The sequence below is a fragment of the Populus trichocarpa genome, chromosome 18 (genome assembly GCF_000002775.5).
Source record: "Populus trichocarpa isolate Nisqually-1 chromosome 18, P.trichocarpa_v4.1, whole genome shotgun sequence".
Lineage (NCBI taxonomy): Eukaryota > Viridiplantae > Streptophyta > Magnoliopsida > Malpighiales > Salicaceae > Populus > Populus trichocarpa.
In genome coordinates, this window is record NC_037302.2 from 10,639,894 (window position 1) to 10,666,040 (window position 26,147).

The window sequence follows — 26,147 nt, forward strand, 5'->3', positions numbered from 1 at the left end:
TAAACTCAATTCTAGGTTAGGTGGGGAGTGACAGTTTGTCTTATGACTTTCAGTCAAGATTCAGATTCGTGAAATATCCAATTATAAGATGAGTGTTTACTTGGTAATGACGATTACATTATGCCTCAACCATTCCTTGTAAACCCCTACATTACCTTCATAAAAAGTTGACACTAGGTAGATCATAAACCCTTTTAAGACCATGTAGTAAGCCTACCCCTCATGTAGTGGCTTAAAATCTACTTTTAGGATATGAAATCTCTAATAATTCATTTTGGATCAAGGCATATTTGATAAATAATCCTAAACTTTGCAGGATTTTCTGAGCTAAGACCATGATTTTTTCTGAATACAAACAAAAATTTGAGATGATGTAACTAGCTAGGAGGAATTATAAATAGATGAAGGCTATAGAAGAACACTACAGGAACTTCAAGAATTTATGGTAAAAAGTAAAGACAGATGGATGGAACAAGAGAATAAGACTTATCAAATCAGTTTGAAAATTGACGCATTGACAAACCTAATCCAATCCCTTCTAGCTAATTAGATGGTTAAGAGGGAAGTTGGAGCCAATTCCAAAGGAATCTTGACTAATCCATCAATAGGAATGTCTTGGCATGCACAACATCGAATAGAGGATCTTCCTCCTAGATCGATGGGATTTTGAATGTGTTGGAATTAAACATGAAATTATAATTCGAAGGGTTGAGGAGTCACCACCTAGTATTATAGTTACTAGAAAACCTACTGATCTACAAAAGCCTAGGTAAATGGACTAGTTTTGGATGAGGAAAACGCATCACCCCTAGTGCACTGTACCTATAGTAAGTTACATTATTGATTGATTGTTTTTTTCTAAGTCATGTTTCTATTTGTTGGTCTATCTAATGTTCAAGAAAGGTCCTCCTCAGTAAAGAGGCCCCTATCTTAGAGTTTTAAAGTACATCATCCTCAGTAAAGACGTCTCTATGTTTAGAGGTTTAAGATAGATATATCCCTCTTAGTAAGGAAGTCTCTACTTATACAATTCTAAGGTCTTAAATTTTAATGGTGTATTTATTTCTATTTTGTATCTTTAATATCTAGGGATATACTTTACAGTGTAATTTTATACCCTCAAATATTAAAGTCAACAATTAATTCCTAACATTTTATTTTTACCAATTTATTTAATTTAATATCGGAAATATGCATTACATTGTAAAATTCATAACCCAAATATTAATTGTGAAAATTGATTTTTGTGGTTTTATTTTTTAAATTTTGGCCAAATCCTTATGACTTTAATAAAATGGTTATTAAATCCAATATGCATGCAAAAAAAAAAAAAACTATATTTTATGATTTTTAGTATGCTAAATTATGCAAATATGATTTATTTTTTTTAGAAACTTGGCCATATTCAATTTGAAATAAAGTTGTATTTTTTTAAGAGAGATTTTTGTTGTTTTTTTTTAAATAACGAAACAAGTTTATTCAATACTAGAAATGCGCTTAGCATGTAGGTCACAATTTCAAATATTAAATATGAGATGATAAAAATAAATGTAGGGAACCCAAAACTTATTGCAAAATAGTCCATTGAAAAGTCCAAAATTAAATTGAAAAGATAAGGTTGTGTTTGACAAACCATAAAAAATAAAAAAAATAAGGCTGGTAAAGATTCGTTAGGGCATGTTTGCTAAACACGCTATAACGACCAAAAAATGCATTTTATTCTTGTAAACCTAGATAATTTTGGATAGTTTTTTCATCTCTTTTAAACCAAAACTATTAGGATTAATTTTGGTATTATGATGTGTAATCAAAGCTAATTATTGATGGAATTTATTCTTGTATTAATCAGAATTAATTCTTATAAGTTTTGGTTCCAAAACTCACAATAAAAAACGTGTTGTGAGAAGAGTTTTTTGCATATTTTTTCTAGATCTCTCATACTCTTCACCACCTCACTCTTTAGTGTTTTTTCCCATGTTTTAAGCTTTATTTTCTTCCAGGTTTAGAGTTTAGGTTCGGTCTTGTTGAGAAATAGTTGAGTTATATATATATATTTTAATTTATTGACCTTGTTTAGAAGTGAATTTAAACAAGGTAGTGTTGTTGAAGTCTTGTAAGACTTATTACAGACAATCATTTGCATCAAGTGAGGAGTAATAAAGTCTTAAAACAAAAAATTCATTATAAAGTGTTTCAACAAGTAAATATTCTTCTTTGGTTTGTTTAATTGAATATATTAGTATGTATGTTATGATTGTATTTCAATCTTTTTATACCTATTTGAATATATGTTTAATGTACATGCTAAGATATCTTTATATGTTTTATGTTCATTTGCAAGTTTGACATGGCATGCGTATATATATTTCACATATTTCTTATGTTTTCTAGTTTAAATTTGAATATCTAATTTAATTAAAATACTTATGTTGTGATAAACTAAATAATTCATGCTTATTTATAGTTTTAAGAAGAATAAATATTAAATTTTCCTTGAACATCTAATTTATTTAGAAGACTCTTGTTATTATAAACTAAACTTGCTCGCTAATCTAGTCTAATATGTTATATTATACATGAACTTCTAATACCACTAATCTTCCTCCATTAATCGTGTTATTTAAGATTTAACTAACATGTTATTTCCCCTTCATATGAGCCTAAATAGCTTAATTGATGCTATTCATTAAATAATTTTATATGATAGAGCTAATTGCTATCAAATTTTTTATTTTTTTATTCAAATTTCTTCATTATTTTGATTGATGAATCAAAAGTTATCTATTTTATAAATATTGCATACTAAATAAATATAATATAAGTTTCATAGAAACTATTTTGTGTATTAGATTGAGCTAGATTGTTTGATTAATAACCTTATAATAATATTTTTATTTTCAAATATCTAAATAAATAGATAAAAAACAATCATTACAATTCTTGGTTATTGAGATTCTTACAAATATTCCAGAGAAAAAAAACTAATTGTTTTTTTTTAATTAAACTTTTGAATATATTTAAGGAACTAAAAGCTCAAAATACTCAAATAACAAAATTCAAAAATTCTAAGCCACTAAAGTTCTCTAGAAATTATTTATTTTTGTAAGAAATTACTTTTGGAGATGTTAAACAAATAATAAGATTACAAAACAACACAAATATTGAAATCCAAAGAAATTGTAAGCAAATAAAAAAAATTCTAATATTGGCAGCCATTAAATTCTATTTTTTTTTAAAATCCAAAAATATTTAAGATAAAAAAGTTAGAAACTTATCAAAAATTAAAAATTTAATAACATTTTCGAATAAAATTTTAATTTTGTCAAATTGAATTTAAATTTTATGGAAAAAGGCATTTCAAATAATTTGATTTCTTTTATTTCTTTATTTTTTTCAAGTGTTTCTATTTCATAAATGAATTACATGGCTCAACAATGACAAGCATCATTTATCGCACAACCTGACAATTAACAGTATATGAAATTGAGATTTACATCACTTTATTATACATACAAAACTACTAGTTTGTTGAGCTTGGTGCCTGAAATAATATGTATCTTTTAATGTGTATGGACACGTTACTTGGAATAAGATTCTTTTTTGCATTTTTTTCTCTTGTATTTGGAAAGAATATTAATAAATTAAATATTTGATAATTTCTCAAAAAAATAAGTAATGAATATTACCTCACAATTTAAATATCTTATCTTATGTTTTGAATCACATATGACAATAACATCACCATTTTTCATTACTAAATCTTCAATGAGATTTCAGAGTTTTCAATGGTTAAGTTTGGATTTACGAACCATTAATCTTTTAAGAGCTCTTATTCTGAATAGGATGTAATAAGCTAATCACTCATGCAAACTTTTATGTTCGTGACCAATTGTCTTTTCTTGATCAATCATGACTTTTAGCTCTCCTAATCGATCATGACTTATAATCCTTGATTAATTGTTTCTTTTTTTTTTTAGTTGATTCAGACTTGATTGATTTTATTGTTCTCGATTAATTTTAACCTTTTCTTCTTTGTCTAGTCTTAAATTATAGTTTTTTATTTAGCATAGATGAATATTCATTTCTAGTGTAAAATAAAATTAGATGCAATTTTAAATATGTAGGTTATGCTTTTACAACTCCATATCTTGTAATATGAGTGTTTGTGTATTCATCTTGGAGTATAAAATTAAATTAATTGATGTTTGGAATAACTTCAATATTAAGTAATTTGATTTAGATCTTCAATTGCATTTTCATATCTTTTCATAAAATAGTTCTTTTTTAAAATAATTATCAATTTTAGTAATAATAATAATAATAATAATAATAAACAAAGTATATGCTAATTCTATCCTTAAAAAATCACAATTAATGTTTTTATAATAATTTTGACCCAATGATATTATAGTTATTAAATCAATCAAATGTATCATTCTAAATTATAAGTAAAAAAATAAAATTCTAAATCATATATAAAATCTCTTACAAAATTGAAATCATTAGTTTGGATTCATAGACCTAATGAATATTTATTTTTGAAAAATGTTTTAAATCAGAAGTAAGCAACATAAAAGCGGCCCACAAAACAAACCGAAATACAAGAGGAAATATCTCGTAAAATCAATCCTTTTCCTCTTATCCCTCCTTCAAGCTAAATAATAAAAAGAGTCCTACTTGCTGATTTTGAAACCCTCACTGGTTCATTGCTATTTATTCAGTGATTCTATTCTTATATCCTCCACTGCAATCCGTTTCCTTGCACATTCTGAACTCGAGTCTAGTTCTGCTGCTGCTGCCTTGCCTACATTTTTAGGAACACGGTTGAAACCGTTATCCTTTAAAATTTATTTATTTTTTGCTAAAAATTAATTTTTTTTATATTTTCATATCGTTTTGACATGCTGATTTTAAAAATAATTTTTTTAAAATAAAAAAATTATCATTTTAATACATTTACAAAAAAAAACACTTTGAACCGCAACCGCCGCTACTACAATTCCAAACAGGCATGCGTTTCATAGCCTTGTATAAGAAATTGTCGTCACAACCGTATAACCATCTACTTGTTGTATTATTTTTCTAGTTAATTAGTCTATGCTTCGCAATGGATAAATATTATTTTTTTAAATAAAAAAAATACTAAAAGTATGAAGAATATTTTAATAGTATTGTTAAAACTAGTCAAGTGGGTTAATTTTTAAATTCTCACTCAACTCTTTGCCAAACCCAAGTAAAATGGGACTGACAGCCATGCCAGACTCATGTCAGACCCAGGCGTCTGGGTCTCGTAGCCACGCTAGATCCAAGCGCTAGATTCAGGTGTCGTGGGTCTAGCAACCATGCTAGATTCATGCGTCTTTTTTTTTTTTTTTGAAAATATATGAATTCACTTATAACTGTTCTAAAACTATATTTATTTTGTATTTTCATCTTTGTCTTTTTAACAAAATATATTTTTATCTTTTCTAAATTTCTTTCTTCTATTTTGGGACATTAACCACATGCATCCCTAAAATTCACTCATTATTAATCTCTAATTTTAGTGAAGAAATCATCTACAAAATTACATAAATTAAGATAGCCAAAAGGATAATAAGTCTTTTACATATACAATATTTTCTTTTCCTACAACATAATGTATCAATTTAAAAGTTCAATTTTTTTTTTTTATGATCATATATTTCAAATTTTCGTATATACTAATAGTTAATAGTTATGGTGTAGAATAAACTCTTCTTGTAACAAATTTTAACAATTAGATCATGCAATAATATCTTAAATTAAAAAAAAAACATGAATCCTTTAAAAAACTATCCAACAACACTTGTATGAAAATATAAAATCAATATTTTCATCCATCCACGATACATCAAGAAATCAAAAGCAATATCAAGCTCATCTTCATCAAAACCTTTAATTTTCATCACTTGTTCATGAAAGCTAGGAATGAATATCAAGTTGATCCTTGGCAAGATTTCAAATCGCCACCGCAATCTCCCTAACATCATTTCGTGTTATTCATGATGCACTACCATCATCCTCTGGTTTTTTTTTGCCCTTTTTTTGCAACAAAGGATTGATGGATGAAAAACCTTCATTCCCTTCGACCATCTCTTCATACTGAACATCATTTTCCACTTGGTTAAAATCCACTTCGGTTCTTTAAAACAAGGATAAGACTTTGCAAAAGAACATGTTGGCATGTCCTTTCCAACAACAATGGATTTCTATTCATACATTTCGATCTTCTTTTCCATCTTGATTCTTGCATATAATAATAAAGAAAATGTGAAATAATTAAGAAACATACAATGTTATTCTTATTGAAAACAAATACAAAACATAATCTAATGCAATCGTAATATCTCAGTACAATATATATATATAAGAAGAAAAAAAATTGAAGGTTGGCCTACAGATAGCAGAAACCTAGAAGGAGAAGGAAAAATAAAATGAGAAGAGTCTAGCAATGAAGAAGCATCACAACGAGGGTGGCTATATAGAGCATAGACATAGTAAAATCAAGATTGAAGGTTAAAAAGTGCCCACAATACACTGTACACAGCATTCTTTTCTGAAAAATCCTTAAAAAAACCATCCCAGAACAACAAAGATCATGTGGCCAGGATCACATGATCATGGCGATTCACAATAAAGATCTGTAGTTGGACAGTAAAATAAATATGTATCAATCTTCAATTTAACTTGATTGACAGGCACGAGTGGGAGCCACAATCTATTCAATTTCCTTATTAGACATGATGGTCCAGCTAGATAATTAAGTAAGACAACAATTGATACTAAGAATCATTTGATAGGAAAGGTGTAAGGCTTGATCTTTATGTACATTAATGCAAAACAAAAGTTAGATTAATTTGTCTATATAGGCAAAAAATAAGCATAGAATCAAAAACCAAGATAAAAAAACAATTATATCTCTTAAAACCAACCCAAAAAATAAAAAGATCAAAACAAAACAAACCAGAAAAAATTCAAAAAAAACATTGATTTCTTAATGCCTTCAAGATCTATATGTACCAAAATTCAAGAAATATAACACGAGAAAATGAGAAAAAAGAACAAATATTATAATAAACTTAAAAAACGGAGTTGATTTTGATGTTGATAACAAACATCACAAAATAACTTCTTCAAGTTTATATTGGCCTCTCTCCTATGTTAGATTTTTCAAAAAACACGTAGGAAATGATAAATCTAAATATTTTTTTTTAAAGTTCTAATATTTTGTTAAATAAATCTAGAGTTGTTTAAGATTTATATAAAAATTATCTGAAGATTAGATGTTCTTTTCAGTTTTAAATAATAACTTCAAAACTAGATTGTTATAAATTACAAATCGTCCGAGAGTTTGGTTTCTAATGGTAATTCACACAAATTATCAATGAAAAATCTTCTATATCCTTAAAGAGAGAAATTACTATATTTTTAATGCTAGCTATTATTTTTTATATTTTTGAGGTATTCTGTAATCGACGATGTAGTTTCAATATACTATCTACCACACAAAAAAAATAAAAGGTATTGTGTGGGTCTTAAAGCATGGGAATAGCATGCAAGAATTAACTTCCTGTTACTCAAACTGTAGCACCAGGTTTAAGGGAACTGCCACTCTGGGCTCACCCGGGGATTCTAGGTATCCAGATGAATTAGCCATATGGAGGAGTAGAAATCATTCAGATGAATTAGAACGGTTGCACGTTGGACAAATCATTCAGAGAATCCGCTTCGGAGTCTCAAGTCAGTTTGCCGAGACTGTTGGTTGACTCAAAATTCCACCGCACTTCACCCTCTATAAGAACAACGATAAAATGCCTGGTGGAAATGAGAAGAGAGGACGGCTCAGAGCCTCTCTCAAGTCCTCATGGGAGAAAACAAGATAAAAGCGGCACTTTTCTGGATAATGTCCGAGGTATAATGCTAACAGGGTGTCATGTTTTGCTCAGTGTTGACCACAGAATGCCTTAACTATAAAATTGACCTTGTCTTTATGGTAGACAAGTCATAAATTGAAACTACACCAGTTCTTATGGGTTTTTTCTGTTGGTTGAATGCTACGCGTTTCATATTGCTCATAATTTATTTTTTCTGTGCGCTTTCTTGTTAATCAGCTTTCTGAAGGCCTGGTTATTTGAAGTTGCTAAAGAGGCTTGATTTCCACCAATTAGGAACTCACAATTTGATCCTTCATTTCTATCCTAGAACTGGAACCATGCGATGGTGATCCAAATCAATCTATAGATTAGCGGATCATCGATGAAAGTCACTGTGTTCATGGATCAATCCCTGATTCTGACTTTTTATGGATCTTGAGATTGGAATGTCTCTAACTATTAGTTGGACAAAATTCTCGGTTCTGCAATGTTATGGATTCTGGCCCTGGCCAGTTGGTCTTTGTTATTTGTAGCGGATTTTCTTTTCTTTTTTTTATCTGACATAAAATTCCAGCTCGGTTCGCTTTCTCCTTTTGAGTGCGGAAAATACAGAAATTATCTAACAACCAAGAGGGAAAGAACCTGTGGTTCAGGACCTCAGGTAAAGTCAAGTCAAGTCAACCGCGTCTGTCTAGATTGTCTTGTGTCCCACTGCCCTCACTTTCTAAAATGTTTCACATCTAACACACACTTCTGCAGGGTAAAACTCGTGCAGGGATGATGCCTTTTGTTATGTTAAACGGTATCTTGTACAATTTTAGCCGGTATGTCACAAGGGCTGCTAACAATCTATCTAGTGGGCTGGCATTGATTATACAATCTGTATCTCATGATTTTGCGCACTAAATTTGTTTATTATAATGTGATTGTCATAGAAGGTTATGCAGATCTTACTGCATTAAAAAATAGTACGATGGTCATATAACTCAGGTGATGTATAATCTGGATTTTTTGCTTCAGGGAATCAGCTTCATCCTGCCTCCAGGAAGCTGCCTGCGGGAAGGATACTGCAGCTCATCCCTTGTAGTCTCTTCCTGGTTCATGTTGATAGTTTTACCGTTTGGTTTACGTTTAGTTGATTGTTACGTTGTTTGATAGCATAGTTCCTTTGTCCCCAGAAAACCTGTCATGCATGGTGAGGATCGTCTTCATCGGGGCAAATTAATTTTTGGAGTGTGCAGAGGGATATCCCCTCCTGGGGGTTAAACTTATGGTCATCCATTCAGAATGAGCTATCACTTGACTACAATGCTTGTAGAATTATGGTTGTGGAAAGTTATAGTGCCCGACATATCTGATTATAATTGATCTGAACTCCTCTGTTTTTTTAAATAAAGCGACAACGATGTCAGTGTGTGGTTCTAAGCTCCCGCGGACCAAAGTGGAGAGTAGACTATACTTTTCCCATTGGAGATATATGGTGAATGAGCAATCATTGGATGCTTTGTTTTAGAATTCCTGACTGAAGAGCCTAAATTCAATTCTATGGTTGTTGAGACGAAAGGGATATGGATAGCTAGTTGACTGGTAATAGGAAGGAAGACTGTAGGAAGGTAATGGTTTTTCCTCCATTATTGGGAGAAGGCAAAAGCCTAGGATATTCCCCTGGTGTTTTCGTTTTTCCCTTCTACTTTCATCCCCTCAAGGTTACATATTGTAGCTTGTCCAGATATAAAAGATTGTGAAAAGATGATATTGCCTATTTTTGGAAAAACTTTCTATTTCTCTTCAATCCTTGGTGCCAGATGAAATTTATTTCGAAGTAGCCGTAAGAGATGACTTTACCTACATAAATCAGCATTTCTTAGCTCATATTCTTCCTCTTACTTTCCTCTTCCAGTTAAAAATTGTGTCATGGCTTTAATTCTCTCATTGGTAGATTGATTGTACACGAGCTGCACTGTTATAAAGTGGTCAGGTCTTCCTCGATGTATGGTGTTCAAAAGGCAGTCATTCAAAAATTGACTGCCATTTTCGAAATTCTCGCAATTATTATAATTATTATCATTAAAATATGCAGAGATATAAGGTGTTGGCGTGGTGCGGGGAAGGACATTCCTGTTATATAAAGCTTTTATTGATTACGACCATAAACAATTGATTGGTGTTTGTAAGAGCTATTTAGCCTTGGAAGGCATAACTTAATCTGAATTTGATCAAAGGTTGTTAAGGATGATAGCTTTAACCCAAATTTAATGAATACCGATGGAATGAGTGATAATATATATATACACGCATCATATTTTTATTTTATATTGAATAATAAATATTATTCAAGATAATGAATATTTAAAACTCGATAGATAAACACTAAGATATTTTAGAGACAACTTTCTCTCTATCCATTTTTGCTTTTTATTTTCTATTTTTATATATTATACATTATTTTCTTTAATCTCATAGTGTAGTAACCATAAAAATGATCTCATTAAGGCACTTCCTAATACCACTAACTTTCTTTGTTTGAGTTTAATATGCGCATGACTTGGAAAGGCACTACTATTATTTTTCAATCCTTCAAAAAAGATCAATATGAAGTATAGCAAGTATAAATGCCTAAAATATTGAGCATTGTTAGTCACATCATTAATGAGAATGATATTTTCAGTCTCTCAGCGAACCATATTAACATCCTCCTCCACACATCACATATAAATATATTTTGAGAAAAATCTGACTTGATTGGCCATAACCATCACTTTCTAGTGCATAAGATAAGATATTTTTTTATTTGTTCTATTTTATGTTTTATAGTTGTCATGCCCATATAGTTTCATTCTTGTTGGCCATGATATTGTTTAAATTATATGGCATGTAAAACATGAACATGAACACATAAAATATTGGAGACATTCTATTATCATTGTGTCTTATTTTATGTATTACTTGACCCATACATGTATTTATTTTGATATACACGCATGTACTCTTTTTAGCACGCATTCATGTGCCCTAACACCTTTGCTAAGAAGATATCAATTATTAGCCTTACCAATTTTTTATTATTATGATAGAAAATAATTTAGGAGAAATAAACCAAAATATGGCCAAACTTTAATTTCCAACACATTCATGATGTCAACATCTTTTTCCATGTATTTTATTATTTTTTAAAAGTTTAACTAATAATATGTCAATTATTGAGTTTTTTTGATATTTCTACATGAGGTGATTGCTTGGAAAGTCAAGCACATATGACCATGTTTATTTGACCAAATTGGTTAGAAGAGCATATAAACCCAAATTATTATCCAATCTAGTTGGGCTCGCTTGACTTACCGGGCACGAAATGTTTTTACCAGGAAATTAGGACTGAACCCAACAATAATTCTCGAAGACCATTGGCTTTATCTTTTATTCATATAAATTCCCCTCAAATTCTTGAAACAAAAAGCTAGTATACAAGATCAATTGGACCAACCATTTAGAGCCCGACTTGTCAACATAGAAATGGAAAGTAATACTTGTTGAAATCATATTAGTCTTCCCTTCAATGTCTATTTAGTCTCATTCATTTTCCACTACCTTGACAAAATAAACCATATTGAATGAGTAAAGAGATTATACAGGATAAATCTTATCAGAAAAATTGTTAAAAGAATAAAGAAGAAGATACTAGAAAATAAGCTCACAACTAAGTATCCATCATCAACTAAAAGACAAGAAATACAGAATAGGAATGATACTCCAAAGTTGTATTGAATACCATTCAAGTGAAAGGCAAGAGCAACAACATGTTTATTGATCCTAACTTTAAAATATAGCTCAATCAACATAAAAATAAAAAGTAATACTTGTAGAAATCATAGTAGTCTTTCGTCCAATGTCTATTTAGTCTCATTTATTTTCCACTACCTTGACAAAATAAACAACATCGAATGAGTGAAAAAATTATGCAAGATAAATCTTATCAGACAAGTTGTTAAAAGAACAAAGACGGAGATACTCGAAAATAAGCTCACAACCAAGTATCAACCATCAATTAGTAGGCACGAAATAAAGAATAGGGATGATACTCCAAAATTATACCGAATACCATTCAAGTGAAAGGCAAGAGTAACAATATGTTTATTGATCCAAACTTTAAAATATAGCTCAATCAATACAGAAATGAAAAGTAATACTTATAGAAATCATACTAGTCTTCCATCTAATGTCTATTTAGTCTCATTTATTTTCCACTACCTTGGCAAAATAAACCACATAAAATGAGTAAAAAAATTGTGTAGGATAAATCTTATCATACAAGTTGTTAAAAGAACAAAAAAGAAGTTACTAGAAAATAAGCTCATAACCAAGTATTCATCTTTAATTAGTAGGTAAGAAATAAAGAATAAGGACGGTACTCCAAAGTTGTACCGAATACCATTCAAGTGAAAGGCAAGAGCAACAACATGTTTATTGATCCAAACTTCAAATATAGCTCAATCAATACAGAAATGAAAAGTAATACTTTTAGAAATCATACCAATCTTCCATCCAATATCTATTTAGTCTCATTTATTTTCCACTACCTTGACAAAATAAACCACATCAAATGAGTAAAAATATTATGCAGGATAAATCTTATCAGACAAGTTCTTAAAAGAACAAAGAAGAAGTTACTAGAAAATAAGCTCATAACCAAGTATTCATCTTTAATTAGTAGGTAAGAAATAAAGAATAGGGACGGTACTCCAAAGTTGTACCGAATACCATTCAAGTGAAAGGCAAGAGCAACAACATGTTTATTGATCCAAACTTTCAAATATAGCTCAATCAATACAGAAATGACAAGTAATACTTTTAGAAATCATACCAATCTTCCATCCAATGTCTATTTAATCTCATTTATTTTTCACTACCTTGACAAAATAAACCACATCGAATGAGTAAAAAAATTATGCAGGATAAATCTTATCAGACAAGTTCTTAAAAGAACAAAGAAGAAGTTACTAGAAAATAAGCTCATAACCAAGTATTCATCTTTAATTAGTAGGTAAGAAATAAAGAATAGGGACGGTACTCCAAAGTTGTACCGAATACCATTCAAGTGAAAGGCAAGAGCAACAACATGTTTATTGATCCAAACTTTCAAATATAGCTCAATCAATACAGAAATGACAAGTAATACTTTTAGAAATCATACCAATCTTCCATCCAATGTCTATTTAATCTCATTTATTTTTCACTACCTTGACAAAATAAACCACATCGAATGAGTAAAAAAATTATGCAGGATAAATCTTATCAGACAAGTTCTTAAAAGAACAAAGAAGAAGTTACTAGAAAATAAGCTCATAACCAAGTATTCATCTTTAATTAGTAGGTAAGAAATAAAGAATAGGGACGGTACTCCAAAGTTGTACCGAATACCATTCAAGTGAAAGGCAAGAGCAACAACATGTTTATTGATCCAAACTTTCAAATATAGCTCAATCAATACAGAAATGACAAGTAATACTTTTAGAAATCATACCAATCTTCCATCCAATGTCTATTTAATCTCATTTATTTTTCACTACCTTGACAAAATAAACCACATCGAATGAGTAAAAAAATTATGCAGGATAAATCTTATCAGACAAGTTCTTAAAAGAACAAAGAAGAAGTTACTAGAAAATAAGCTCATAACCAAGTATTCATCTTTAATTAGTAGGTAAGAAATAAAGAATAGGGACGGTACTTCAAAGTTGTACCGAATACCATTCAAGTGAAATGCAAGAGCAACATGTTTATTAATCCAAACTTTAAGATATACCTCAATTTGTACCAAATACCTCTTAACACATGAATGCCATATTTTCTTTAAATAAGCAAATCAAATTGGCCAGCTTCTTAAAAGGCTCTATCTGTTAGATATCCAAATATATTGACTTTGTATATGGCCACCAAGTTTACTAACCAATGGAAATTATTTGGTCAAATGTTGAGGTATACAAAGCACATGTCAAGCAACAAAAGACATGCCTATCTAACAAACATGATTACAGTCGGGTTCGTCTTACTTTAGTAAGTATATTTTCTCCCTTAGCTCAATATGTATACCAAAAACCTTAGGGGTCCATTCTATATGTTTAGAAATGTAATTTAGGATCCTCATATGTACATTCTTCTCTTACTTGGCGTGCATACCAAAAACCTCAAGCGTCTACTCTTTTTATCTAGTAGCCCATCCTAGGATCCTCAAACATGCATTCCCTATGTACTTTGCATTCACACCAAGAACCTCAAGTGTCTACTCTATTTTTCCAGTCCTCTAACCCAGGAACCTTAAGCATATATTATTCGCTTGCCTAACTATTGAACCAAGGAATCTCTAGTGTCCATTGAAAAATGATTATTTGAGAACCACATTCCTCCAAGAGCCCTATTTCTTTAGGAGTCTATTTCCTCTAAGAACCAATAGTCATATTCCTTTGGGATCCATGTTCCTTTAGGAACCACATTTCTCTAAAAGTTATATTTCCTATGGAATTTCATTCCTTTAGAAATCATATTCCTTCAAACTTAAAAAAACACCTTGCCTATAAATAAAGGCATCCAACTCTTTTAGTTAATAAAAAAAACACCTTGCCGAGATATAAAGGTTGTATCTTTTAAGGTTCAATAAGCCACCTTGTCCAAGTATAAAAGGACTTGTCTTGTCTAATTATAAAGGTACGCATTTTTCCTAGGTATAAAAGCATCTGAATTTTCTTGTTATTGGGAAAACACCTTACCCAAATATAAGGTCATATTTCTTTAAGCTTAATGAGCCAGCTTGCTCAAGTATAAATGAACTCACCTTGCCCGACCTCTTTTTAGCAAAGTCTTCTCTATGATCACATGTCCCTCCTTCAAGAGACTTGGTAATGTATCATTTTTTGATTGATCGATCACACGTACACTCTTTATATGACCTAGTAGCGTGCCTATTCTTAATAAGGCTTTATCTTGCATTCTTCCTTAGTGGACTAACTGCCCATGTAGTTGGACTTGTTTTCCATCCCTTATTGACAAACTAGTAATATGTTCCCTTAGACTAACCTTATGGAATAACCAAACATCTCCATCTATTAGACTAATCTTATATCCCCTTAGCTAAGCTAACCTCTCCTTCCCATATAGAACTGGTTATGCATCTTTCTTTAATGAACTAGTCATGCATTCTTTAATGGATATTATACTCATAACCATTAATTATTACCTATAAGCTTTAGTGTACCCAGTTGAACAAGTAGTACACCCTCACTAGATGAAAAAATATATTGAACATATATGTTCTTAAAAGTCAATAATATATGCAATTAATGCCATCACATATCCAAAAAAACATGGCATCCTTTAACTTGTTTGTATGATTGTTCTCACAAAAGGCAAAGCCTATACTTTAAAGACTAGTTTTACAATAGCCTCATTTATCTTTCAAGATTTGGTTGCACAACAAACCCATAGAGGCTCAAGGCTATATAAAAGGACCGGGTCCTAGAAGGACTTCTCTTTATTATATAGGTCTTTCCCTGCACAAGAGTCTCAATTTATTTATAATTGCAATCCATATTAGCTTAAAAAATATATTTTTATAATTACAATCCATTTTAGCCTAAAAGGAGCACATTTAAAAAAAAATGTTTTTCTATAATCACATCACCGAGTATAAAGGAAATGCTCTATCATAGGTGTATAGTTACATTATGTATAGGAATAAAGGCACCACTCCACCTAGTATAAAATTTTAGAGTCATCTTGGATAACTTTTTAGACATCTTTAAAAGCACCTTGACTGATCATTCAACTTGGGATATCTAGGATCTATATTTTTTGATCGATTTATATACTCAGAATTGCATGTCACTCTCCAATATCTTAGTCCATTCAGGTAACTCTTCAAACAAGATGGCTAGACAATTTAAACTTAATGAGTCATATATTTAAAGCCTAGGTTTGTTCAAATTACATCATATATGAAATCTCAAACTGAGTAAACCTCACTTTAAGATAGGGGTAATTGATGAGGGATGAAATTTAGGTTATATAAAACCCACAAGATTGGACTTGAGATGTCTATATGATCCAACAAGACAAATACCCTTAGATATAAGGCTAGCTAACATTCCATGAAGACTGAAACATAGACAAGGCTTGTACACCTAGACCCGGATGCATAACCTCCGGGTCGAACATGGTCTACTCAACACCAACCTTAGAGAAAAACTTATATATATTAAATGAAAGCTTGATTATTGTCCAAATGTCCCTTAAATATTGATCTCATTATTGTCATCAATAATACACAATTCATAAAACTTTTTTTTTTTTTAAAGAACAACCTTTGTAACACTTTGTTGTCACTTTAGGCATGTCCTTAACTAGTCCAAAGTTGTAGGTGACAAGTAGACTATCCTACTCTTGCATGGACACACCCACATGAGTTCAAGATTGTATAAACAGTTTTGAACTCTAAGGTAAAGGATTTTCTCTTTCATAAAAAAAACTCCATCTTTTTTCATTTTAAACTTTGCTTTGCAAATACATACAACATAACCTCTTAATGCTCTTTTCCACCATCATCAAAGCCTTCTAATGCTCTTTTCCTCCATCATTAATGCTAATTTAAGTATTAAAAGGTCTTTTAAACCCATAAAAAGAAGACATTGACACATTTTAGAGAGATCTTTCTCTCTCTCCCTTTCTTTCTTCTAGTATAACTATTAGAGATGTTTAAAAAACTCGACCAACCAAGAAAAACAAAAAAAGGATTAACTGAAAAAACCAAACCAAGAAAAAAATGATTTAAAAACAAGAAAAATCATTCGATTCGGGTTTGTTTTGATTTTAGAAAGCTGAAACTAAGTTAGCTGGTTCAACTAAAATAAACACCTAATCCTAAATCACTATAGAAGTCACCTCCCTCCCCCCATCCGTCGCCCCCCCACCCCTCTCTCTTCCTCCCTCATATATGTACTCTCTATTGGGCATAATTTGATTGCAGTCCAAGAGACTTCCTTGTCATAAAACCTTAAGAAACCTGAACTAAGAAATTTGAAAAGCAAGAAAGAAAGAAAGAAAGAAGATGTTGTTTCAAGTAGGAGATCAAGCGATACGTCTCACTTTCTTTAAGATGGCTGCTGCTATTCAACAACTCCTTACATGTTCTCATCTCTTGTTTTCTGCATAATTGTTTGGCCATTTAATTTTTCAAGTTTTTAAGGATGGGAAAATTATATTTTTATGACACATTTGGGATTTTCATTTGGGTTTCTCTTAATTCTCTTATTTTTATTTGAATTTGGTAAATTCATGTGTTAAAAATTTTGGATAGTAGATGTAGCTACCAAATTTATCCTTAACCTAGAAGTGGTGGGTGAAGATGGTTCTCATGCACTCCATCTTGCCATGAGTTCTTCCTTTGCTTGACTCTGCTCCTTGTCAAAAGGAAGGGCTCATAAAGGTTGTTGAAGACACTGATAACAATGTTGTTTTTTACTAGTAGAGTTATATTGGATCCACTTAATTAATATTTTTTGCTACATGCCTTGGTTTTTTAGTGGTGTTTATTGAACTTGAAACTTGAAGGGTAGAGATATGTTTTCGTCGCTTCATTTGGGCTTAATTATTTTTCCTTCTGATGGAATTAGATCTCTCGGTTTTCAAAGAAAAAACTGACCTAAATTGAAATTGAACTGGTTTTCAATTTCATCCGAGTCAAATTTTTAAAAAAATTAAAAAACCTGGTTAGTTGGTTTTTTTTATCCTAACCAAACGGACTGTGAACACCATTAATAGCTATATGCTATACGTATATATGCTTTATTTATATAGTATATTAACAATCATAGCTGTTTTGCAAGCACTCCCCCTACGCCACTAACTTCCGGTGTTTTAGCTGAGTGTGCGCGAAAGACTTGAAGGAGATCACTATCGTTTTTTAATCCTTCAAACAAGTTGAATATTAGATACAGTAAATCTAGATGCCCGAAATCTGAGCATCATCACCTCTATAAATCAGTCTTTCTCTGTAGTTCATCTTGCATAACAGAGTTCAAACCAGAACAACAAACTCAAACCCTCCGAAATGTCGGAAATAACCCCCATTGTCCTTTTAATTCACTTCCTCACCCTCATCCATTTCCTTCATGCAAACTCCCAATTTCATGATCAAGAACAAGCCGTTCTACTAAGACTGAAACAACACTGGCAAAATCCATTGTCTCTTGAGCAATGGACCCCATCAAACTCCTCTCATTGCACTTGGCCTGGAGTAGTCTGCACCGATAACTACATCACTCAACTCATCCTTGATAACAAGAACATCTCTGGAACTATCCCACCCTTTCTTTCAGACCTTAAGAACCTCACATTTCTCAACTTTTCTAATAACAATATTATTGGAAAGTTCCCTGTGGCTGTACCTAACTTGTCCAAGTTGGAGATCTTAGACCTCTCTCAGAACTACATTGTTGGCACAATTCCTGATGATATTGACTGCTTGGCTCGCCTCTCATACCTTAACCTCTATGCAAATAACTTCTCTGGTAATATTCCAGCAGCCATCGGACTGTTACCAGAGCTAAGAACCCTCCGGCTTTATGACAATCAGTTTAACGGCACTTTCCCTCCAGAAATAGGCAACTTGTCTAAGCTTGAAGAGTTATCTATGGCTCACAATGGCTTTTCTCCATCAAGGTTGCATTCCAGTTTCACCCAGCTGAAGAAACTGAAGATGTTGTGGATTTCCGGAGCGAATTTGATTGGCGAGATTCCACAAATGATTGGAGAAATGGTGGCATTGGAGCACTTGGATTTATCCTCTAATAAACTAACTGGGAATATTCCTGGCAGTTTGTTCATGTTGCTGAATTTGAGAGTGCTATATCTTCACAAGAACAAATTATCTGAGGAAATTCCTCGGGTTGTTGAAGCTTTGAATTTGACTTCCGTCGATCTTTCGGTGAACAATCTGACTGGTACAATACCTTTTGATTTTGGGAAGCTTGACAAATTATCAGGTTTGAGTTTGTTCTCCAATCAGTTATCTGGTGAGATCCCAGAAGGCATCGGTCGTCTTCCGGCATTGAAAGATTTTAAGTTGTTTAGCAACAATTTATCAGGGTCAATCCCTCCAGATCTTGGGCGATACTCAGCCCTTGAACGCTTCGAGGTTTGTTCCAATAGGCTTACTGGGAACCTGCCTGAATATTTATGCCATGGAGGGAGCTTAAGAGGCGTGGTAGCTTTTGATAATAAGCTCGGTGGAGAGTTGCCAAAATCACTTGAGAATTGCAGTAGTTTGCTAGTTGTAAGAATGTCAAATAACGCATTTTTTGGCAATATTCCTGTTGGTTTATGGACAGCTTTAAATTTGCAACAACTGATGATAAGTGATAATTTGTTCACTGGAGAGCTTCCTAATGAAGTGTCAACTAGTCTTTCACGGCTCGAGATAAGTAACAACAAGTTCTCTGGGAGTGTTTCCATTGAAGGGAGTTCTTGGAGGAATCTGGTAGTCTTCAATGCGAGCAATAACCAATTTACTGGCACTATCCCTCTTGAATTAACCGCTCTTCCTAATCTGACGGTTCTTTTACTTGATAAGAACCAACTCACAGGAGCCCTTCCACCCAACATCATCTCATGGAAGTCACTAAATATTCTTAACCTAAGTCAAAATCATCTTTCTGGACAGATTCCTGAAAAGTTTGGTTTCCTAACCGACCTTGTCAAACTGGACTTATCAGATAATCAATTTTCTGGTAAAATTCCACCACAACTTGGTTCTCTGAGGCTTGTTTTTCTCAATCTCTCTTCCAATAATCTCATGGGGAAAATCCCCACTGAGTATGAAGATGTTGCTTATGCCACTAGTTTCTTGAACAATCCTGGTCTTTGTACAAGAAGGTCATCCCTATACCTTAAGGTTTGCAATTCCAGACCTCAAAAATCAAGCAAAACTTCAACCCAATTCCTAGCCTTGATATTAAGTACTTTGTTTGCAGCCTTCCTGTTAGCGATGTTATTTGCATTCATCATGATCAGAGTTCACAGGAAGAGAAACCATAGATTGGATTCAGAATGGAAATTCATCAACTTCCATAAGTTGAATTTTACTGAATCAAACATAGTTTCAGGATTGAAAGAAAGCAACCTGATAGGAAGTGGTGGATCAGGAAAAGTATATCGTGTTGCTGCAAATGGATTTGGTGATGTAGCTGTGAAAAGAATATCGAATAACAGAAATTCAGACCAGAAACTTGAGAAGGAGTTCCTTGCGGAAATTGAGATACTGGGTACCATAAGGCATTTGAATATAGTGAAGTTGCTTTGTTGTATTTCCAATGATAACTCGAAACTTCTTGTTTACGAGTATATGGAGAAGCGTAGTCTTGATCAATGGCTGCATTCAGAGAGAAAGGCAAAAAGTGCATCGGCTTCAGTGAATCATGTTGCTTTGGACTGGTCCAAGAGGCTGCAGATTGCAGTGGGAGCTGCCCAGGGTCTGTGCTACATGCACCATGACTGCTCTCCTCCCATAGTACACCGAGATGTCAAGTCAAGCAATATACTGTTGGATTCTGAGTTCAACGCAAAAATCGCTGATTTTGGTTTAGCAAGGATGCTTGTTAAGCAGGGAGAACTTGCTACTGTGTCTGCTGTGGCTGGTTCTTTGGGTTACATAGCTCCAGGTAATAAGAGAAAACGTCACCATTTTTGTGCATTTGTTTCCTTTCCCTCCTTTTCCACTACCAAATAGTTTCATCTAAGTTCATTATCTGAATAATAACTTGAACTGCAGAGTACGCTCAAACAGTTAGAGTGAATGAGAAGATTGATGTTTATAGCTTTGGAGTTGTCCTTCTTGAACTAACGACAGGGAAAGCAGCTAATTATGGTGACGAGGATACGTGCCTTGCCAAATGGGCATGGCGTCACATGCAAGAAGGAAAACCTATAGTCGATGTGTTAGATGAGGAGGTAAAGGAGCCTTGTTACGTGGATGAGATGAGAGATGTTTTCAAACTAGGGGTGTTTTGTACCAGCATGTTGCCTTCTGAAAGGCCTAACATGAAGGAGGTTGTGCAGATCTTACTTGGCAGGAACCGTCGATGGGTCTGTGGAAGGAAGAATATGAGACATGCATGAGTACGCTTCCACTCCTTTGCTCAACTCCTCAAAAAGCCAGAGGTTGTCGGAGAGGTTGTCGGAGAGTGATGGCATCCAATATTAAAGACTTATTAGAATAATAATATCCACCTCTGGAGTTCAGATTGTAAAATATCATCAGTCGTTATGCATAATAATATAATGAACTAGTCTACAATGGTGGAACCTTCTAAATCTCTGGAGGAGGGAATCCGCACCTGTAACGTTGTGGCTTTGTATGTATGATTTTTATTTGATTTGATAATGATTAGCATAGCATTAGGTGTACCCCTCTGTGTTAGTTGGTCAAAGATTTACATTAAAAAAAAAAAAAGGTTTCTCCCACAAAACATAGCTAGGAATGGTCACTTTTTAACTAATGGTTAAAAAAAAAAAAAACAATGCAATTGGCTCCTCAGGTTCCATGACCAGGCCCTATGGTTTTGATTCTTATAAAAACACCTTTACACTTTTAATTTGGATAATTTAGGTCTTATAATTTGATTTGTCAGACAATACAAGTCACCTCCTCTTTGATTGAATTGAGTTTTTAATATATAGGTTATCCACGGGTTACCGCGAGCTACTTTTAAAAATATACGCTGCTTTTAATTATGAGACAATTGAAAGAAGAAAAAAAAACACTTTCTAAGCATGCAATTAAGAGGTGGCAGCTTTAAAAGGTATATGATTTGGCTTTCAAGCAACGGATAAATAACATGCAAAAAAACTTACTTAAACTGTCTTGAATTTCATATAAGAATCAAATTGTAAAATGTAAAAGGACATCAATCTAACATATGTATTGTTTGATCAACTCAAGACAAAATGTGGCACGATGAACAAAAAAAGTATGGAAGCCCAAGTTTTGAGTGAGAAGCGAAATCCTAGCAACTGTTAGCAAGTAAAGAGTAACAAATGCTTGTTAACTCTCTGTTACTACAAGGACTTGAATAACTTAGTTAAATATCTGCAAAAATATTTTATGTATTCGATCCATCTATGTGTTTGGACCTAATGTATAAAATGAGTATGATACATACCTTAAACACTCACCTTAGAAGGTAAATTTTCCCCCTAAGAGAAAGCAACATCTAAGAGCATCTAAAGCCTTTAAACTTTTTTGGGCAAGTATTAACCAAATAGTTTCCTCCACTATGTCGCACGTCAAAAAATCTGCGCGGCATCGACTGGCGATTTTTTATTATTTGTGGTTTTGCTTGGTTCTTTGGAGTCGCCACCTAGTATTATGGTCACTAGGAACCTATGGTCTGCGAGAGTCTGAGTAAGGGACTGGTTGTGCAAGGGGAAGACGCATCACCCCCAGTACACCCTACCTAAGGTAAGCTGCATTGTTTGTTTGATTATTCTTTCTAGGTCGAAGTTCTATTGGTCTTTTCTAAGGTTCAAGGCAGATCTCCCTTCATGAGGGAGTCTCTACCTCATTGGGTTAAATCCTAACCATTCTAAAGTCTGAATTTTTAAAATTGCTTTTATTTACACCTTGTATCTTTAATACCCGAGAGTGTACTTTATCGTGTAATTTTACACCCCACAAATATTAAAGTCTACATTTGAATCCTAGAAAAAAAGTTGAAATAAAAGTTTTTGACATTTTGGCCAAACCCTAACAGATGATCATAAACTAGTTATGATATCCATTTTTTTGGATTTTTAAAACGTGAGAAAGATGCAATTTTTTTATTTTGAAAAGAAAACATGCTTGGAAAATTCTTTAGGACTTGGCCGTATGCAATAATTTTTTTTTTTTTTTTTTTTTGAATATTTCTAAGAAAACCGGGCATTTTAATACCGGACTTGTATCTTATCATGTAAGTATACAACCCAATATTAAGCAAACTTAGTAGGAAAATATTTAAGAAAATCACAAATTTTTTGAAATGATTTTTGAAATTTTTTTGAATTTTTTTTGAATTGTTTTTGAATTTTTTTTTTTTTAATACATAATAATTAATTAAATTTATTAAATCTGTGGGCCGGTCCGGCCCAAACAGTTGGTCCGGTCCAGGACCCTTGGGTTGGGCCGGTCTCGGCCCAACAGGTCCCTCTCTCTTTTTTTCCGGGCTGGGCCAGAACCGGCCCGACCCCTTGGGCTGGGCCAGAACCGGCCCGGCCCAAGCAAGTGGCTAATTAATTAGCCGCTGCATGCAGAAACGAATTCTGCATGCAGCCACGGTGAAAGGAAAAGGAAGGCGTAGCAGGGGAGGGGCGAGTTACCTGGCGTGGAGAGAGTCGGCGGCCTAGCTGGTGGTACACGGTGTAACTGAAGGTGGTGAGGCCGGCGGCTTGCACTGTTCACGGCTGGAAGAAGAAGGAGCAGATTCCTGCAGAGGAGAAGGAAAGCTCACGGCCGGAGCTGTTGGTGTGACTGGGGAAGGAGATGCTACTCTGGCTGCTGCTGGTAGGAGTGAAAGCTTCTGGTCAAGGTGGTGGCTGCTGGCTCTGCTGTCGCCGCTGCTGCTGGAGTCCCGGTGGCAGAGGAGGAGATTTTACAGAGGAGAGAGAGAGAGAAGTGGTGCAACTGTCACGTGAGATGGTTTTGTGGCTACTGGAGGTGGGGATGATGGCGAGAAGCTAGGTGATGAAGGTGATGGTGGCTGAAGGCCACGGTGGAGAGAGAAAGCAGAAAAAATGATTGTTTGCAGAAAAATGGGTGCAGAAGGCTGGTTTTCGGCCAACTTTGAGCTCGTTTTTCTCCTCTCTCTGAGCATGAAAATTGCTCCTATTTATAGGGCTGGAAAGAGGGCAATCTTGTCTTCAATGGGGGAAACATATCAGCCCTTGATTCGACCTGAGCGATCCAAACCGTTGGCTCAAAGTGGGCACCTCGAACTGCCAAATTTGCAGACTGCCCGAGGTGCACACTTTGGGCCAATAAACGAAGCCGTTTCAAACCTTTTCGACCCGACCGGACCATTCTCGAGGATAAAGGTGTTTCAGTTGGACATGTTGGTGCATGCTTTGTCGAATTTGGGGTACAAACGAGGCAGCAGACAAGGCTTGAAGTCGGCCACTCGGGCAGCTCAGTGGAGAAGAAGATGAACAGTACTAGGCGACGCGTCGCCTGGTCCTGCCCCTTTTTTTTTTTTTTTAACGCATGAAACGGCGTCGTTTTTCCCAAAACGCGCCGTTTCATTTAAATGAAAAACTGGCGCCAAAGTGCCAGATTTCACATCAATCCTTCCTCTTGCGCGCGTTTTGTGTTTTGGTCCTTGGTCTCAGATTGCTTCAATTAAGTCCCTAATTGGCCCCAAAACTTCAATTTTCTTGCAATTTGACCCCTGATTTTGTCAATTAACTTGGTAAAAATTAAATTTGGTCTCTTAAAATTCCAATCTTCTCCATTAAGCCCAAATTAGGCTCCCAAACTTAATTTTTCACCAATTAAGCCCCAAATAAAATTAATTTGACCCATTTAAAGTATAATTAAGTCCTTGCACTTAATTAAATCCTTCATTTGGACCTAAATTAATTCTTAAACATAATTAAAATTTAATTTGGCCCATGATTAAATCAAATTGGCCTATTAAAAATTTAATTATGTTATTGGACTTAATTTTTATGCAAATTTGTCCAATAATCATTTAATTTGACCTTGAATTTGCATTTTTTCCTCCGATTTTGGGCACAATGGGGCGCCGAAAGGCCTTGAATTTCCTCCGAAAATTGCAGATTGATTTTTGCCTATTTTGCCTATTTTTCTTGATCAGCTTTCTCCACATTGCCAGCTTTTATTTTTATTTTTTTTATTTTTTTTTGTTTTTTATTTAAAAAAAGTGAATTTTGGGGAATAACCCAGAATTGGGTTATGACAGTTGCCCCCCTCTTTACAATGCTTATGATAGAAAGTCTCGTAAGAGACTTTAGATAGTAAGCATTGTAAAGAAGAAAAACAAGGATGAGATATGATTGACTCATCTTGTTGAGGAATGATGAATCCTCTTGAGGGTTAGAAAGCGCACTCGAAAAGGGGTAGGGTTAGAAAGACACACTACCTAAAAGGTTAGGACTCGAAGGAGCTCTTAAAAAGAGGCAAGGGTTGGATAACGCACTACCTAAGAGGTGAGGGCTCGAAGGCACATTCAAAAGAGGAGGCAGGGTTAGAAAACACGCTACCTAAGGTGGTTGATGGCTCTAAGGCGCCCTAAAAAAGGAGGTATGGTTGGAAAACACACTACCTAAGGTGGTTGATGGCTCTAAGGCGCACTAAAGAAGGAGGTATGGTTGGAAAACACACTACCTAAGGTGGTTGATGGCTCTAAGGCGCACTAAAAAGGAAGCAGATAGGGCTAGAAAGTATACTATCTGAATGATGAGGGCTCAATGTCCGCTCAAAAGGGAGGTGATGGTAAGACACCGATATGTCGAGGATGCATCGTGATCAATATGCATGTATACTTACCTGAGAAATATAGGTCCCCTCTTCTTCATGGTGCCTTTCTTTTCTCAAGAGTTGGAGTGTCTGATAGTAAGCTTTGATGTCACTTTTCGCTCTTGCTTACTCGAGTCACATCTTGTGATCTTGACCCTCGGGCAGGATATGACATCAACATACATCTTATCCCTCAAACCTTTATCTGAAGAGATTTCCAGCTTAACCCAACATTTCCTATTTTCTTAGAAGGGGAATCATGGAGCCAACCCTATGTGTTTTGGTGAATTGCTCTCCAGCTTGATCATGCCCGCAAGTGTTTAAATAAGGTTTGGGGATGAGGCTATGTGAAGGAAGATTTGGTTATTTACAAGGAGTTGTTTTCATGTAGAATTTTTGGAATTTCAAAGCTATTCCAGACGCAAAAATCATTTTGACATTGATTCAAAGCAAACTCATTCTGAGGAAATTCAAGTGATTCCTATGGAGAGGTTTTCAGATGTGATGAAAACTTTTTGTTTTGATTTTGGTGAAAAATATGAAGTGACATTTGGTTGGTCACAAAAGGTTGAAATTTCAATTTGAGGGTTAATGAGAACCGTTTTTCAAAGCATTCTTTTTATTTGCATGAATAATGATTTTGTTTTGCATGAGAAAACACTGCCTACCGATCCAGATTGCTTGCCTTTGATCAGAAA

The 26,147-nt window shown here is 33.7% G+C and overlaps 2 protein-coding genes across 3 annotated transcripts in view; both read left to right on the plus strand.

The window, feature by feature from the left end:
- Positions 1–26,147, plus strand: part of LOC7461566 (receptor-like protein kinase 5) — a 97,366-nt gene that overhangs the window by 43,902 nt on the left and 27,317 nt on the right. The gene's annotated exons all lie outside the window — the stretch shown is intronic.
- LOC7461562 (receptor-like protein kinase 5) lies at positions 17,788–21,344 on the plus strand. Its single transcript, XM_002324417.4, has 2 exons — positions 17,788–20,599; positions 20,710–21,344. The coding sequence occupies exons 1-2, from the start codon at positions 17,992–17,994 to the stop codon at positions 21,054–21,056; spliced, it is 2,955 nt and encodes a 984-aa protein (XP_002324453.3). The 5' UTR covers positions 17,788–17,991; the 3' UTR covers positions 21,057–21,344.